General features: G+C 36.5%; 1 protein-coding gene across 5 annotated transcripts in view; it reads right to left on the bottom strand.

The window, feature by feature from the left end:
• Positions 1 to 18,466, bottom strand: part of LOC150103285 (uncharacterized) — a 454,389-nt gene that overhangs the window by 123,536 nt on the left and 312,387 nt on the right. For all 5 annotated transcript variants that reach the window (XR_016548822.1, XM_090397913.1, XM_090397914.1 and 2 more), the window contains 2 exons: positions 13,896 to 13,994; positions 8,161 to 8,250 (listed from right to left, as the gene is read on the bottom strand). Coding sequence is in view for 4 of the 5 variants with exons in the window: in XM_090397913.1 (XP_090254039.1) it covers positions 8,161 to 8,250; positions 13,896 to 13,994 (189 nt within the window). In the remaining variant the exon portion in view is untranslated. The remainder of the gene's footprint in view (positions 1 to 8,160; positions 8,251 to 13,895; positions 13,995 to 18,466) is intronic.

Here is an 18,466-nt window from a genome sequence, read left to right on the forward strand (position 1 = left end):
GGTTTAAAAAAAGTGATTGATTTCTGTGGATAGACTAGTGTGGTCATAGTAAATAGTTATAGCTCAATTAGATAAGATTTTGATAACACCATATTGCTGGGAAGGGTAGTGATATTAACAGGCGATGTATGTACCTTCCAGTGTGGGGAGTAAGGTGACCAGAATGTTGAGGAAGGACAGACAATTATTGTTTTCCTTTTTCCATAGTCAAACAGATCCTTGAGTATTGGCTGCTAAGGTGTGCTAAAAATATTTCTACCATATCCTAGGCATGTGGCAAATGGGGAATGCATCATCCATGCAGCATAGCCATACTGTGGGTTTGAGAGGTGCTGAGTTTAGGGCTTTTCCATGAAAAGATTGTCAGGGGCATAGCTGTGCCTTCATCTTCACCATCAAGACCATTCTGGAGTATATGGCATCCCTTGCTCCTGCAATGTTCCTACTTTGGACAAACAGGAAAAACCACCTGCCACTGGCATCCATCTGGAAGAACACAGAAACTATGTCCATTATTTCACTGCAGGCACTCTGGAGAATGGATACGAATCACTAGATCCAATGAAATACCACTCTCTTATACAGGAACAGATATAAATCAGAGAGATTACTTCTAGAATCTGCCACAGCATTACATCATTCAAAAAATCTGAACAAATTTAGCTGCCTCACTTTATCCAAAATATGGAAGACTGTTATTTTGACACCTTCAGTAGTGAGTCTCCATCACTACAACCGTAGTTGGAATAGATAATGATGGTTGGGAAAGAGTCATGGGAAAATATGGTTTCGAAGAAAGAAATGAACGAGGTGAAAAAATGTTAGAATTTGCTGTGGACCACGAGATGATGATCTGTAACATAAGATTCCAGTAAAAGGAGTGTAGAAAATGGATGTGGCGATCAAATTATTGAAAAACCAAGAACATGATTGATATGAATACAATTAAAAGAAGATGGATAACATCAGTAGAGCAGTGTTGAACTTTTCAAGGAGCAGATATAGACTTGGATGTTTAGTGATGGCAAATATCAAGTTGAAATTAAAAAGAAAATATAAAACCATCATCAGAAATGAAGAGATGCAGCAAGAATAAGTAGAGCAGAAATAGGAAGAAGGTACAAAACAGTGTTAGAAGAGAAACTTAAAAGTGTGGACAAAGAAAAAAAAATTCAAATCTAAGAGTGAAAAGCGTAATGAAGGCGATAGAAGATGCAGTTGAAGAAACAGCCAGAAGAAGAGAAGAGAAGATCAAGAAGAAATGGATTAGACAAGAAACACTGAAGTTAGTACAGGAGAAATGAATGCTGAAGATAAGAAGGGATAGATCAGAACAAATAGAGGAGTAATATAGAAGAAAGTGTAATGAGGTAAAAAAAGCAGTCAGAATGGATAATATGGAATGGTTAGAAGCCCAATGCAATAATACAGAACAGTACTATGGAGAGCATAAAACAAGGGAAGTATACAAAATGATTAGAACCATTAATAGAAGGTGTCAACCAAAACAGACTACAATTAAAGTTGAAAAAGACAAAGTATTGATGAATAATGAAAAAATTGTACAGCGATGGACAAAATACTGTAGTGAGTTATATGAAAAAAAAAACTAGATTTAGATAATGTTGGGAAACTGACTGAAGAATTGAAGCAGATGTAATCACCAGGTAATGAGTATGATATGGACATTTTAAGAGGAGAGGTAGAAAAAGCAATAGGACGGCTAAAACATAAGAGTCCTAGTAACGATAACATCACTGGAGAAATGATTAAATATGGTAATGAAAGTATGGTTACAGAAATGCACCAATTATGTAATATAGTGTGGAAAGAAGGGAAAATGCCGGAGGAGTGGGCGAAATTGATATTAGTGACATTATACAAGAAAGGAAATAAGCTAGAATGTAAAAATTATAGAACATTATAGCCTTGACAAGTCACCTTAATAATTGAAGATCACCTTAGTATCTTCAGGACTGGGGTAAGGTAGTATAACACTGGACAACTCGTTGCAAAGGTGGAGCAAGCTTACCTCACTCCTATCTCAGTATCTCCCATAATGCAAAACACATCTCCTTGCGGATATGTATAATGTTATGCATTAAGGGAAGGGCCACTACCCAGACTAGTTTAGATCTTTATTGAGGTCTCTTCAGTCAGAGCCAGGTCCAGATTTGGGAGATACCAGGCAGAAGCAATACCAAGGTCATCTCTATCTATAGGAGTTGCCAAAAGGTGTGCCACCTTTTTTTATTAGATTACTCTGGATTTAGAGAAAGATGTTGAAAGCTTATTTTTCACTTGGTTACACTATAATAAATTTAGTTTAATCCTTTATCCAAGTGTGAGCAAACAAAGTTTGCACCCGAAAGTATCTTCAGGACTGGGGTAAGGTAGTACAACACTGGGAAACTCGTTACAAAGGTGGAGCAATCTTAAATCACTCCTATCTCAGTATCTCCCATAATGCAAAACACATCTCTTTGCAGATATGTATAATGTTATGCATTAAGGGAAGGGCCATTACCTAGACTAGTTTCGACCTTTATTGAGGTTTCAATAAACTTTCAACATCTTTCTCTAAATCCAGAGTAATTTAATAAAAAAGGTGGCACACCTTTTGGCAACTACTATAGGTAGAGATGACCTTGCTATTGCTTCTACCTGGTATCTGCACATCTTGGCCTGGCTCCCACTGAAGAGACCTCAATAAAGGTCAAAACCGGTCTGGGTAGTGGCCCTTCCCTTAATGCATAACATTATACATATCCGCAAGGAGATGTGTTTTGCATTATATGAGATAGTGAGATAGGAGTGATGTAAGCTTGCTCCATCTTTGCAACGAGTTGTCCGGTGTTGTACTACCTTACCCCAGTCCTGAAGATACTTTCAGGCACAAACGTTGTTTGCTCACACTTGGATAAAGGATTAAACTAAATTTATTATAGTCTAACCAAGTGAAAAATAAACTTTCAACATCTCAATCATACTGTTTGCTAGTGTCTGCAGCCTACAAATTCTCAATCTGCCTTCATAATCATTATTCAACAATCCTGATATAATTTTTAGCACTATCCGTAGCACACTCTCTCTCTCTCCACCATATGAGAATCACCATGGAACCAGGAGAGCAGATTTGCATGAAATATAACGTCTTATAAAGAGGCAAAATTACTTCATTATCTTTACATGTCAAGGTTTGTTTCAGCATTGCAATTATTCTCTGAGATGTATTAATAATTTTTGCTATATGATCCTTGAACTTCAACTTCCTGTCTACTAAAACACCAAGATCCTTAAATGATCAGATTTTTCTAGCATATTCCATCAATATAATATGACAATGGATATCTAATCACACCAAAGTGCATAACTTTACATTTATTAACAGTGAAATGACAGCCATTTTCACATGCCTGCAATTCCAGCCTATTCAAATCATTCTGCAAGTACTACATATCAGCAGCACTCCTAATTATCCTACCTATCTTTGCATCATCAGCAAACAGCTGTATGATGCCACATGTCAAACCTTCCCGATGTGGGAAGGGTTTGACAGATTGAATAATGAACCAAGGACTGTACCTTGAAGTACACCACTGGTTACCTTGAATCTTGCAGATTCACATCCCCATATATGACTTTTTAATATCTATCAGTCAGCCATCCTCTTATCCATGTCAACATACCATAATTCAATCCCATATTCTTTAAATTTAGCAACAGTCTTCCATGCTGTATTCTGTCAAAGACTTAGCAAAGTCCAAAAAGTATCATAGTGTATCCATTTCCCCTTGTCTAACTCAGTGGTAAGATTATTACAGAATGTGAGCAAGTTGCTAAAACATGACCTCTGTAAACCCATGCTATTCATTGCAAAGTAGAGATTCTCTGTCAACCCATTTCTGAATGCGAACCCTAACCATCCTTTCGAAAATCTTCACAACCACTTCTGAGATACTGATCGGTCAATAGTTGGATACATTGGTCTTTGTACCACCCTTGTGCAATGGGATTACCATACATTCTTTCCACTCTTGTGTAATTTTCCCTGTTCTGAGACTCAAATTATATAGCCTGGTCAAAGGAATAGCCAGTTCAGCTGAACACACTTTTAGCATCCATGCTGATATCCCATCAGTTCCTACTGCAGAATTCTTATTCAGTTTGTTCAACAGCTCTAGTACTTTCTCTTCATATGCATGAGTTTCCTCATACAGTGAAGAGTAGTGGTGAGTTCAATATTGCATACTGAATTCAATGTTCCAGGTTGATAGCTTTTCACAAAACCGGCTACTCATTAGTTGAATAATCACTTCTGCATCATTCACCCACATAACCATCTGCATTCAGCAGAGTTATTCTTGCAAATTCATTCTTTCTTTTTCTTGCATCATAACAATAGAATTCTTTTGAATTGTCCTTAACTTAGAGAACCAGTTTCTTGCGACTCTTCTAGCCTGCTGCTCATAAATTATCTCATCCTTATGAACATGGTATTTCTTCCACATAATCTTTTTCTTATGAATCTCTTGCTTAATTAGATTACACATCCATTTCAGTCATACTCTATTTATTCTTTGAACTCTAGGGACACATTCTGATATCGCATCATTTAAGTATTTTTTTAAACGCTTCTCAAGCACTGTTAATATCTTTCCCATCCAACAACTGATACCGTAGTGCAGAACCCAGAATATTCCTCAGGTGATCATAATTTCCTGCTTTGTAGTTTAGCATATAACCTTTTCTAAATGGAACATTCATAAACTTAACCACTTCCTGAGTATCACATGACCAGAGGTAGAATAATGACATCTTTGACTGAATCCCCCCCCCCACGTGTAAAATCACATGTAAAATCATGTGATTTTACAGCTACCCAATCAATGTTTGGATAATTAAAGTTCCCTCATTATGATTACTCTTTTTGCACCTGCATGAAATATATATCATATTTATCTGGTGATACATTTCTTTGTCACTAGTGACTGATCCACCAGCTCTGTAACAACACCTCAATATGCATTTGATCTTGTTAGACTCCACCTCACACCAGATGGCTTTAAACTCACAGCCACATAAAAAACTGTTACTAGTATTGCAATCATAGGTCTCGACTCTAACTGGATTCAAGTCATCTGATATCATTACAGCATGCCTCCTCCTCTGCTGTCCTGTCTATCCTTCCTAAAAATACTGTACCCTTTGCACTCAGTACCAGTTAGTATGTCTGCTTCTGATAGCCAGGTCTCAACTAATGCCTATATATGAGGTCCTAATATATTAACTTAGGCAACAAACTCTACTCCTTTGTTTTTGATACTCCTAGCATTCATGTACAGACAAAATAAGTTACTTGCATGCTCTTTTGTATAATCTTGTCTATAGTCATGACACAGTTCAAGAACTTGCAGATCTCTGTTCTTATCTAGTTCCCTATTTATGCAGATATCTTTACACATGTTTGACAGGTCTGAACTGGATAAACACAGAATCGTTCTCTTCATGTTCTGAGACTTTTCATGATTTCTCCCCCCAATCAGAATTCAGTTTCTCCGACTCTCTCTCTGTGTTAGGTCTGATATCAATTATATTTCAAGAATCCTGAATGAGGTGTTGACACTCCACCAGAATGTGAAAAATAGAGGGACACATGTTACACTGGTAACACATAGGTGGGTCATCAGCCCTCAGTAAATATGTAAGATGACTGTGATCTATGCGAAGCCTAGCAAGAACATCTTCCTCTCTTCTGTGTTGCCATTTACTTGACTGCCAATGTTCAATTATTATTATTATTTAGGGTATCTCCATAAAATCTTGATATTTATTGTGGAAGACCCACACTAACACTTATACACACAAAACCTATCATACCTCTCCTTAAACTCATTCACTGTCAGGGCATTCACAACTAATGCTGGCAATCCATTCTACTTGTTCACCACTCTCCATGCAAAAAAATCTAGTCTGCACACCCCTACTTACCATACACAACTTCCACAGAAAACCCTAGTGCTCTGACTATTTGTCATATATTGAAAAATTTCCTTTGCAACAATTATATAAAACCCCTTTAATATCTCATAAGTTTCTATCATGTTTCCCCTTTTCCACCTATCAACTATCAACCCACAAATCTTCAACCTATCCTCATGAAGACCATTACACAGACCTGTCACCAGCTAGGTCGCTCATCTCTGAATGTTCTCTACCACCTACTGATCAACCACCATGAAACCCAGTTGACCAAATCTGTGGAAAGTAGTCAAGATGCAGAATGCATTGTAGCCTGATAAAGAAGAATAACTTCCCTATATTTACTTGTTAGCACGTTTTTCAACATCCAAGTAATTATTTAAGCTATTCTACCAATTTTGCAATATGTCCTCTGAAATTTAACTCTGTGTCCAACATCATCCCTAAGTCCCTAGCTTCATCAATTTCCTGAAATCCAGTACCATCAATATCATACATAGTATGCAACTATTTTATCCCAAAGTGCGTTACCTTACATTTTGCAATATTCAATTGGCAATCATTATCCTTTGTCCACAATGCCAATTTATTTAGATCATCCTTCATCACCTTTTATCAACTATTGTCCTCCTCAGTTTTGCATCATCAGCAAAGCACTGATTATCCCTGAAGTATTCCACTAGTCACCCTCAAATCTATTGCAATACTGTCTGTCAGCCATCCCATAATTCTGTAACTAGCTTCATATCCATTCCCATTTGCTCCAAATTTTGTAATATGAGGGTTGTTTGAAAAGTATGGTAAATTTCCAACAGACGGCAACATAATTCGTTCATTCATACCAGTGTTGGGACATATCACTTTTTTCATGACCTCTGGAAAATTTTAGCCACGTGCAACACGTAGTTCTCGTTTGGCAAACATTTAAAATGACCATGTTTGCATTTTTCATAAAAATGGAGAAAAACAAGTTTTGTGCAGCGATAAAATACTTTTATTTGAAGAAATGGACAGCCACGCAGATCAAAGCCAAGTTAGATGCAGTTCATGATGCAGACTCTGCACCAGCATTAAAGACTATTTACTTTTGGATAAATGAGTTTAAATGTGGTTGTAAGTCCATTGAAGATGAAGTGTGCTCTGGATGCCCGACTGAGGTCACTACGAAGGAAATGATTGACAAAATCCATGGTATCGTTAAGGAAGACTGCCGAGTGAAAGTGCATGAGATTGTTGAGATTGTAGACATCTCAAATGAATGGGTGTATAATATCTTGCGCAAAATATTGCACATGGAAAAGCTGTGTACATGATAGGTACTGCGATTGTTGACTATCGATCAAAAAAAGCATGCGAAAAGACATTTCAACGCAGTGTTTGACAATGTTTAATCACAATTCGCAGGATTTTTTGCATTGATTCATGACTATAGATGAAACTTGGATCTACAACTACACAGCTGAGGCCAAGCAGCAGTCAAAACAGTGGACAATGCACGGTGAAAGAGCACCGAAAAAAGCGAAGACCGTTTTGTCAGCTGGGAAGGTGACAGACACTGTTTTTTAGGATTCCGAAGGAATTATCATGATTGACTATTTGGAAAAGGGTAAGACAATAACAGGAGTCTATTATGCATCATTGTTGAACTGTTTAAAAGAACCGAAGAAAAAATGGCCAACATTGGCACAAAAAAAAGTGTTCTTTCATCAAGACAGTGCCCCGTCCCACACATCGGCAAAATTTGTGCAATTTTGCAATGGCAAAATTGCACAAATTGAGGTTCGAATTGGTTCCACATCCATTGTATTCTCTGGACTTGCCCCCATGTGACTTCTTGTTCCGAAACTTAAAAATTTTGCTCGGTGAGAAAAAATTTCTTTGAATGAGGATGTCATCGAGACTGTCAATGACTATTTAGCACAATTTGACAAATCCTACTTTTTAGATGGGATGAAAAAATTGGAAACTTGCTGGACCAAATGTGTAGACCTTGATAGAGACTATGTTGAGAAATAAAGGTGATTTCTTTTCCAAAAAAATGTGTTTAACTTATTTTTTTTTCCAAACTTTTCAAACAACTCTTGTAGTTTTTCATGTGGTATTCTGTCAAACTAAATGCCTTTGCAAAGTCAAGCAGTATCATGATGTAACTAAAAAATTAAGAAATATGTTACTTACGGGTTTCCGACATTGGGCACATGTAATTGCATTGCAGTCTGGACACATAAGTTTCCTGAGTTCTGGATTGGCTATAAATCCAGAGGAACACTATACAAAATAAAATGAAAAATATTGTCTCATATGATTTCACTAAACATGGCACAATAATTTTAAGAAAATTGAATAAACAGAGAATGATCAGAAAGTGATTTAAATAAAACATTACATACTACATTCTCAAAATTTTGGATATTTGGATCCCCCTTGAAAGTACTAAATGATGTGAGTCAGACATATGCTATATTGAAATGTAGATTCTAATGTCACATTTTACCTAATACCATTCTTCTTCTTCTTTATTTAACAAACCTTGTAGGGTATGATCATTCAGAGCTTCTCTTTCAAAACTAATGCCTTAAACTCTGATTAATTTGCCACTTCAGAGCTACTATGATGACACTGTACCATGATAACCAAGCTCTCCATTCACCTCATTTTAAACTTAATAATATTCAGGTCTTCAAGCAAGATCAGATTTCTCTTCTTTGGCTAATTTATACTTCTAGCCTTTTCTGCATAAACACATCTCATCTTTCAAAAAAAAAACTAGGTATAGAAACTCTCTAGAGATCAAACAAGGAGCCACTTTACATTTCCTAACTGATTTCATACTAGAAAATGCAATCAGCTGTTACCCAGAAGCATTTATGACCATTCATGACAGTGAGATTTGAACTTGCAGTTGGTTAGAGAGCAGAGATGTTAACCACTTGGTCAATCAAGCTGGCCATATGGTGGATGGGCAATGGATTAAGTAATTTGGAACTTGCTCTAGAAACCAAACATAGAGCTTTGTCAACCTGTTCAATCTTTCATTAAGCAACAGGCTAGTCTCATTGGATGATGAACACCATCTCCCACTACAGCTATTCACAACATATTCATGCTCATAGTGGGATTCAAACTCACATCTGTTGGTTGGAAAGCAGATTTGTTAACCACTCAGTCATCCAGCATTAATGGTATTTGCTTAGCCATGTATTGTATTGTATATTGTATCATAAATAAACAAATATATATATATATATATATATATAATCAGTAGTTACATTAACTCTGTGATTGGATATATATATATATATATATATATATATATATATATATATATATAATCAGTAGTTACATTAACTCTGTGATTGGATATGTTCATCTTTTTTTGACTGGCTGAAACCGAGAAATAGATAACAAGTTAATTTAATGGAGCACACAACATGTTTTGTCAAAAATGACTTCTTCAGGTGTGGTAACACTTAAAGCAAATTAAAAAACATAAAAAAACCATAAAAACACTGTGCTATTGTAATAAAAGACTTGTGAACTGATGTTAAGTTTGAATTGTCGTTATAGTCTGTTCCGTAGGGGAATTGTTGGTGAATAAACCAACAATCCCCCCCACACACAACAATATGGTATTATTAAGACACTACATGACACTACATAACAGGGCTAAACTAATCTGTTCATATGACATGGCCCTAATCACTAAACTAAATCACATCCTTAATACGTTCTCAGCCAATGCCTACAACCCCAAAAAAATTCCAAAAATACTAAAACCAGTAAACCCCTCCCCATGCACAATAAAGATTATTCTATTCCCTACATCTGGACCTGACCTCTTGTTACAAACCATATAGAAAATTGGAATCCCCTATCCACTTCACAAAAGACCAACCACTTCTCCTAGACCTATCTGGTGTTTACTAGGTCCCTTGCAGCTGTAAATTGTCCTATTTTGGCCAAACAGACAGGACAGCGAATATCAGAATTTCAGAACACAAGGACTACATCCGGTTTCACCATTACAGCCACTCTGGGCTTGCAGACCATGCTCTGGACACTCGCCACAGAATACGTTGGAAGAAAGCCACAATAATACACAGCAGCAAGTATAAATTTGAAAGACTATTCATAGAATCAGCCTCAGCCCTAAAAAACGTGCCCAACCTCAACAAAGTTGGATGCACATGAGACTGCCCAAATTTGGGAAACATATATCATGAGAACTTCAGGCCAAAGGCCAAGAATACCTAATATAGCCAGCTTAGGAGGGGGGGACCAGCAGGACTTTAGGAATAAGAGTAGTCTCCTTTCTTCGACCCATTTGCTGTTTTAGTGCCTGCGTGCACCTGTCTTAATCTTAAGTTCCCATGAAGATGGCAACGTCACGTTGCCAAAATATAGGAAGTATATATTAATGCTTATTTTAATTTATATTCCAGTTTACATTGTGAATTCCTTAAGCAATTCAATAATCATGTACAGCCAATGTATTAGCCTTTCTACAAGAATAAATTATCTATTTCTCGGTTTCAGTCAGTCAAAAAAAGATGAATATATATATATATATATATATATATATATATATTAACATAGAGAAATTATATAACCATCATCTCATCCACTTGGTAATGAGTTGAGTCCACTAAGAAGATACATTCTCCACTTATCACGATCTTTGGCCATCTCAGTCATAGCTTGGCAAATGTTCTTTCAGCAACTTTATCCAAGTACTTCTTGGTTTGCCTCTAAGTCTTCTACCTCTTATATCCATTCAGAGCTAAATATGGCAATCTATAAGGGGAAATTCTCTGGATATGTCCAAACCATCTCAGCTGATGCTTAATGATTGTATCTATTATATCATCTGAGAATTTTAAATCTATTCTGACTTGATCATTGGTCTTGTGTTGCATCCAGTGGGTGTTGTTGATTTTTCTAAGGCATTTCATTTCAAATGCTTGAAGTTTCTTGATTGGTTGTTGAGTTAATCTCCAGGCTTCTGAAGCATAGGTAGCCATGGGGATGATAATTGTTTTATATAATTTTAGTTTTAGACTTGTTGGGATTTTTTTATTTTTCCATATTTTATTTAGTATTCATGCTGGTCCAACCAAGGTTTAGTCTGTGTTTTACTGTTTCCATGTTGTTGAGCTTACTAGAAATGAGACTGCCAAGATAGACGTATTTATTAACTTGTTCCAACGGTTCCAATGATGATTGCTCACTGAGGATGATGGGATGTTCAGGGACACAGCCTAAGGCAAGAAATGTTTTGTGAATTAGTTTGTATTTTGATACAGTAATCTTGCACAGAGGGAACAAAATAGTCAGTAAACGATTCAGCAGAATTTATCATGGCCCAAATTTTCTTATTTCAAATTATTCTTACAAAATATTATTGCCAGAAGTGATTGTGAGTGCCTCAACATTGAATAGACACTCACAATCGCCTCTGACAATTCATTCACTCATTCACCACTTTCCAAGTAAAGAACCTAGTCCACATACCCTTAATAACCACACTTTTAGACAACTTCCAAGTGTGACCCACTGTTTTCACCCCTACTTCACATGCATTGAAAATTTTCTTTTGTGTCAATTTCATAGAATCACTTTAGTAACTTATAAGTTTCTATCATATCCCCTCTCCTCCATCTGTCAGCTAAACTTTGCAACCCACACACCCTCAATCTATCCTCACAGGAAACATTCCACAGATCTGTCACCAGTCTGACAGGTCTGTTGAACGGTAGGTTGTCTCTGAATCCTCTCCATCACCTCGTGATCCCCAAGAAAAATGGGTATGCACAGTAGTCAACATGTGCTCGAATCATAGTCTTATAAAGAGGGATAATAACCTCCCTATCTTAACTTGTCAATGTGTTCTTAAGTTCTGAACAGTTTTGCTAACTCTTGCAATATGTCCTCGGAATTTCAAATCTCTATCCACCATCACCCCGAAGATCCCTAGCCTCATCAATTTCCTGTAAGCTTTTACCATTTCATACCATTAGTATGATATGAAGTATGTAATCTTTTCATCCTGAAGTGTACTGCCATACATTTTACAACATTGAATTGACAACCCATTGTTCTTTGCTCACACTGCCAATTTATTTAAATCATCCTGTAAGATATCTACATATGCTTTATCAACTATTGTCCTCCCTAGTTTTGCACATTGGCAAACAACTGAATATCCCCCTTCAAATCTTCTGCTATATCATTAAATCTATATCATTAAAGAAAAAAATCCAAATAATACTAAAACCAGTAACCCCCCCCCCCTCCACAATAAAGATTACACCAAATCTATCACCATCCCCTACATCTAGGGCACCTCTGAGAAAATAACCAATATCCTCAAAAAATATGACCTGACTTCTTGTTATAGACCATATAAAAATTTGGCATCCCTTATCCGCTCTACCAAAGACCAACCACACCCCCTAGACCTACCTGGTGTATACCAGGTCCCTTGCAGCTACAAATTGTCTCACTTTGGCCAAACAGGCAGGACAGCAAATATCAGGATTTCAGAACACAAAGACTACATCCGGTTTCACCAGTACAGCCACTCTGGGCTGGCAGACCATGCCTTAGATAAACACCATAGAATTCATTGGAAGAAAACTAAAATAATACACTGCAGCAAAGTTTACGTACGAAAGATTATTCAAGGAATCATCAACAGCTCTAAAAAACGTTCCAAACCTCAACAAATTTGGGTGTATGAAACTACCCAAAATTTGGGAGAATAACATTATGAGAACTTCAGTCCAACGACTAAGACAACCAAATTAGCCTGCCAGAGGGCACCATTAGGACTTTAGGAACAATATTAGTTTCTTGCCTTCTTCCTCATTTGCTTTTGTTAGTGCCTGCATGCACATACCATATTTTTATGTTCTTGAAGATGGCAACGTGATGTTGCCGAAATATTGAAGATATTCATTAATGTTGCCTTTAATTAATATCCTTTATATGCGTTGTTAATTCCGTAAGCTAATTACCAGTTATGTATGACCAACATATAAGCCTTGTTACTAGAATTAATGTACAGATTGTTTACCACACCCCCCATCCATGCCACCAGCTTCATTTCCATTCTCATTTGTTCCAACTTATGTAATAGTTTTTCATGCAGTATTCTGTCAATATTATAACAAACTCACTGCTAAAACTACTGAAAATTCCCAAACTCTGTTAGCACAATGCTATTCAAATTAAAATTCAATATCACAAATTGCCAGTATAACATATTATTCTTGTAATTCTTATGAGGTTGCTAAAGTGAGGGTCAACTGTATTTATAAACAATTCACATAGCATCATATCTTGCTAACCATAAGATATGTTTGTGCAAGAAATAGAGAGCAGAGAATTTAGGTGAAGAGAGGGATACGGTAAGTAGAATTCACTCAACTATGGAATGAAACTGACAGTATGTATTTGGATGATAAGAGAAACATTCTAGCTTCCTGAATTTCTTAATTTAATACGCATTGCAGTTCCCCAAATCGATCTTGCATAAGCAATGAATATAACGATATAACAAGCACACTGCTATTTAATTAAATTCACAAACATGGTCTTTTAAGGCACACTTTTATTTTTGAAGTTTAGAATCTGATTTTAACTTAATCAGTCAATTACTAGTGAGCCAATTTAATTTGATATTCTGTAATGGAAGGGGAAATAGCTAGTATGATATTTGTCACAAAGTCCAAACTTTTACTGAGAGAAAGCTGGAATTTCTCAATTTAAAAGCACAGTAACATTAACATATTTTTTTAAAATACTGAATAAAAATAGAATGTGACTTCAAAATATAGCATAATGGAAATTATTATCTACAATTATTGCAGTTTATGAAATTCTAAATCATCATTAAGAGCCGAATAGCTTACTTGGGAACACCATCGGAAACTTGGATCTTTCATTAAAACTCTATCTCGAAGTTTCTGTTGAAAAAGTTCATGGATTTCAGGTAACACCAGTTTCTTTAGCTAAATGAAAAGAAATTTAAATTAGAGTTTAAGTAATATCATGGGTAAAGAGAGATCATAAAAGAAACTGCAGTTAACCACAGAACATTATAAACAAAATAAACTTCACTGAGTGACAATTAATTAGTGATAGCCTTGGGCCAGCTATCTCTGATTGGCTACCAGTGGAGATCGAACTGCCCACTCAGTCTCCAAAAGTTAGATAGGGCTGGGCTTAAAAACGGCCTCGCTTATTCCCTATATGGGAACAAAAAGGCATTAGCTGTTTTTTTTTTTTTAATTAAACGTTTAGATTTTAAACTAAAATTTTCAAATAAACGTCTGTTATAATGAAATGAAGGCTGTAAATATTGAAGGGTGTGAAGTCAAGATTATTGTATAAATGGAATTGAAGGAGTATATGATGATGAAAGAAATGTGAATGAAAGAATATGAAAGAAGTAGCTGAAGATAATGCCAAGGCAGTGTATGAGAAAGATATGTCAACTGACTGTAAGGCAGTGTGCTTGAATAGGAACAAAGAAAGGAAAAGTGTGACTAAGAAGGTAAAGAAAGTGAAATGACATTGAGAAAGTAATTCAGAACATGAAAGCAGAGTTTGTGAAGATGAGGCAAGAAAAGAAATTTAAATTAGAGTTTAAGTAATATTACTTGGGTAAAGAGAGATCATAAAAGAATGATCTCTTTTATAAATATATATTTTTTTACAAGTATGTATTGGATGAGTGAGGAAGATAGGAAAAAAAGATGATATAAAAGAGGTTATAAATGAAGGTAGAATGAGCAGAGATTTGTTCATACAAATGAGCAAAAGAGTAAGCATGAATGACTTGATTGGAATGTAAAATTGAATATCAGGAGACTTAAAGATAAGTGTGATAGGAAAAGTACTCCGGGGTGTTGCTCAAGTGATAGCAATGAGTTGAGATGGTGAGCAACAATTATGAATGGGTATGATACTGGAGCTGTGTGAGGGGAAAGGTGTTTGTTTTGTGAATGTGGGAGATGAATTTGAGTGACAGATGGAGTTGTATAAGAGAGAGAGAGAGAGAGAGAGAAGGGCTGCATTTGAATGTATTTGTTGTGAGTTAGCTGGAAAAACTACAGGAGCGGTAATGACTGAGGTGAATAGAAGATATGAGAAAGAGAGGGAGATGATGGAGAACAACAGATAAGGGTTAGTAAGATAGGAGAGATTTGAATGGAGAGGTGAGTGGTATGAGGCAGAGAATAAGAGAAAAGGAACATAAGATACAGTGAAATGGGAGGGGAAGTCAAGGTAGACTTAGGAAGACACTGTGTGAAGTGTGAATGATAGATATGGAAGAAGAGGTGTGAGAGTACCAGAAAAGACTGGGATATAGGCAAATTGGTCTGGCTAACAAGAAAGGGATGACCAAGGATATGGAGACAACATTTAGATCCAGGGAAAGGTGATGACAGAAAGGAATGTCTGGGGTCTGAAGGAATTGCATCCAAGAAGTAGTGTTGGTGGGGGCATGCTACAGAACCACTAATGAACTAATATGTATACTCACAAATGCCAAAAGTATTCAAAATAAGGGGAATGAAGCTGATGCATTGGTAGAGTTCATTTATTCCAAAATTGTCAGAATAAGTAAGACATGGTTGGATAAGAATGGCATCTTGACAGCAACTGAGATGGAGAGATATGATGGTTTTTTGTGAAGACACATGGGCAGAAAGGTGGGAGGAGGAGTTTTGAGCATCAAAGGTGGAGAAGCAAGGACCAAATAGTGGCAGTGGTTTGCAAGCAGTATGGCATGAAGCAGAGATGGAGAGGATGAAATATTTAGTTGGGTGTTACTGTAGATCTGGTAAGGTGGAGGATAGTGAGAAGGAAATGTATAGGAAAATTGGTCTGACTAACAAGAAAGGGATGATCTTTATGGATGATTGTAATTATGGTAATATAGATTGGAATGAAGAGATGACATCTGGGGGCAAAAAAAGAACGAACCGATTGAGGTTTTGAGAGGCAATTATCTTAGGCAGCACAGGATGTTATTGTAAATGAGGTATTAAATCTTCCTCCAGTGGTGAGAGTGACCACAAAGTGATTGCTTGGGTGGTGGTCAGTCATAGGAGTACTTCTGTGAGAAAGCCTTATATGTGAAACAACTATAAGCTGGTGATTGTGACAAACTCAGGAAACAGCTTGCAGCTGTATCATGGAATGAAGAACTGGATGCTAAAAGAGATTAATGTTGCTTGGACTGTGTTCAGGGAACTGTTTGTCAGAGGCAATGTTATTATTATCATCATCACCCAAGACCAAATGGAGTCAAAGGCTCATCTAGGAGGTCCTTTTACCATACACAGTCCATCATACTGCACTTTAAACACACTCAAATTCTTTGCAGATAGCACAGGCTCTCAGGCAAAGCATTCCAATCATTCACAACTCTGCATGCAAAAACCTGCTTCTCACTCCCCTACTCACACCCTCTTTATACAATTCCCAGGGATGACCTCTGGTTCTTCTCTGATTCCTCCCCCCCCCACTGTTTTCTGTAGAACCTCTCCAACATTGATCCTACAACAATCCCTTACTAAGTTATAGGTCTCTATCATATCCCCCCCCTTCTTCCTCCTGTCCACCAGACTAAATTATTATTATTATTATTGCATGACACCTCCAAGGATTCATCAGGGGAGAGCACCCCCACTCCAGAAAGGATAAGGCAATATCTGAATGCATGTCATAGGTCAGGAGGTCAAATAAGATAGGTGTGAAATGGATGAATAAAAATGTGAGGCATGCAATTTGGAGAAGAAGAAGAAGGCATTATGAAGGCAGCATAAGATAGGTGGTAATGATCACTTACATGTAAGGAGTACAAAAAGAAGGTAAGAAAGCTGACTCACTTAGTAAGGTAGCAAAAGTGCAATATGAGCAGAAGTTAACTAATCAGGCTAGAAAAAATTCTAGGGAGTTATTCCAATACAATGCCAGTAGAAGAAAGAATGATTTTGGAAGGATGATAATGACAATAAAATGAAAAATAGTGGAAATGAAAGAATGATAACAACTGAGGAGAATATAGTTCAGTTAGTAAATGAGCAATTCATAAAAGTATTTCATTCTTGTGAATGTAGAAACTGAGAACAGTGGAAAAGGAGGAATCATCATCATCAATGGTGAGTGAGCAGCATGTATGTATATAATTGAGCAAACTTGATATGAACAAAGCTATAGGACCTGATGGTATATCATTATGATCTTTAATGATCTAGGAGTTAACAATAGCTATCATGTATCACTTTAACAGAGTCTTAGATTGGGCCTATTTTCAAAGGAGAGGAAAGATACATATCACACACAGATCCAAATTTGTTCCACTTTATAAAGGAGGTGATAAGACTAAGGCTTCAATATTATAACAGGATAATCTTTTTGTCTGGAGCTATAACATGTAAGGAAGGTTAGTGAGGACCAAGATTCACACGGGTTGACAAAACAGCAGCATTCACTTTGATGGACAGAATATGTTTGCTAAAGGAATACTGTGTTTTAGCATTATTAAAAGAAGACAAATGAATTGGATGAAGGAAATGCATACATATATTTCTTCTTCTTCATGTAGCTTCCTCAGTGAGAGGGTGCAGCACGATGTCCTCCCAGTTTTCTCTGTTGGTGGCTTTCCTTTTTGTTTCTGCATAGCCATGTGATCCTGTCCATGATCTTATATCTTCAAGCCATGTCCTTCGTTTTTTACCTCTTGATCCTTTTCCCATAATTTTTCCTTCTAAAACTGATAGTATCCTCTGTCCTGCTGAACCTCTCAGTACATGTCCTGCCAATCTCATCTTTCTCTGGATCATTTCCTGTAATAAAGATCTCTGTGTTCTCATTCTCTGTAGGACATCTGTATTTGTCACATGTTCTGTCCATGGGATTTTCAGAGCTCTCCTGTAGCACCACATTTCAAAGGCCATTATCTGTTGCCTTACTCTCTTCTTGAATATCCAGGTCTCACTTCCATATGTGAAAATTGGCCACACTAATGTTCTTATCATTCTTTTCTTTGTCTCGATACTCACAGAACTTCTGAGCAGATGTTTATTTTTCCAGAATACATCTTTAGCTATGGCTGTTCTTATTTTTATTTCTTTATCTTGCCTTCCATCTGCAGTAAAGTAGGTGCCTAAATATGTGTATTCTGTTGTATGTTCAATTTTCATATTGTTTATGAATATTTTTGGCTCGGATTTGTTTTCTTTTGAGATTTTCACAAATTTGATCTTTTTTACATTTATATGTAATCCAAATTCTTTACCTTCTTCAATTAGTAGCTGCAGTAATTTGATTGATTTGTTTCTGTTTTCTGCTATTAGAAATGGTATCATCAGCATAATCTAAGATTGTTGTATTTTATACCATCGATACTAATTCTGTTACACCTGATATCTTAAGAATGTAGAATTCTCAGCTATCATGGTGTAACATG

The sequence above is a fragment of the Typopeltis vanoorti genome, chromosome 9 (genome assembly GCF_054136105.1).
Source record: "Typopeltis vanoorti isolate ZY-2024b chromosome 9, IOZ_Tvanoo_1.0, whole genome shotgun sequence".
NCBI classification, from domain to species: Eukaryota; Metazoa; Arthropoda; class Arachnida; order Uropygi; family Thelyphonidae; genus Typopeltis; species Typopeltis vanoorti.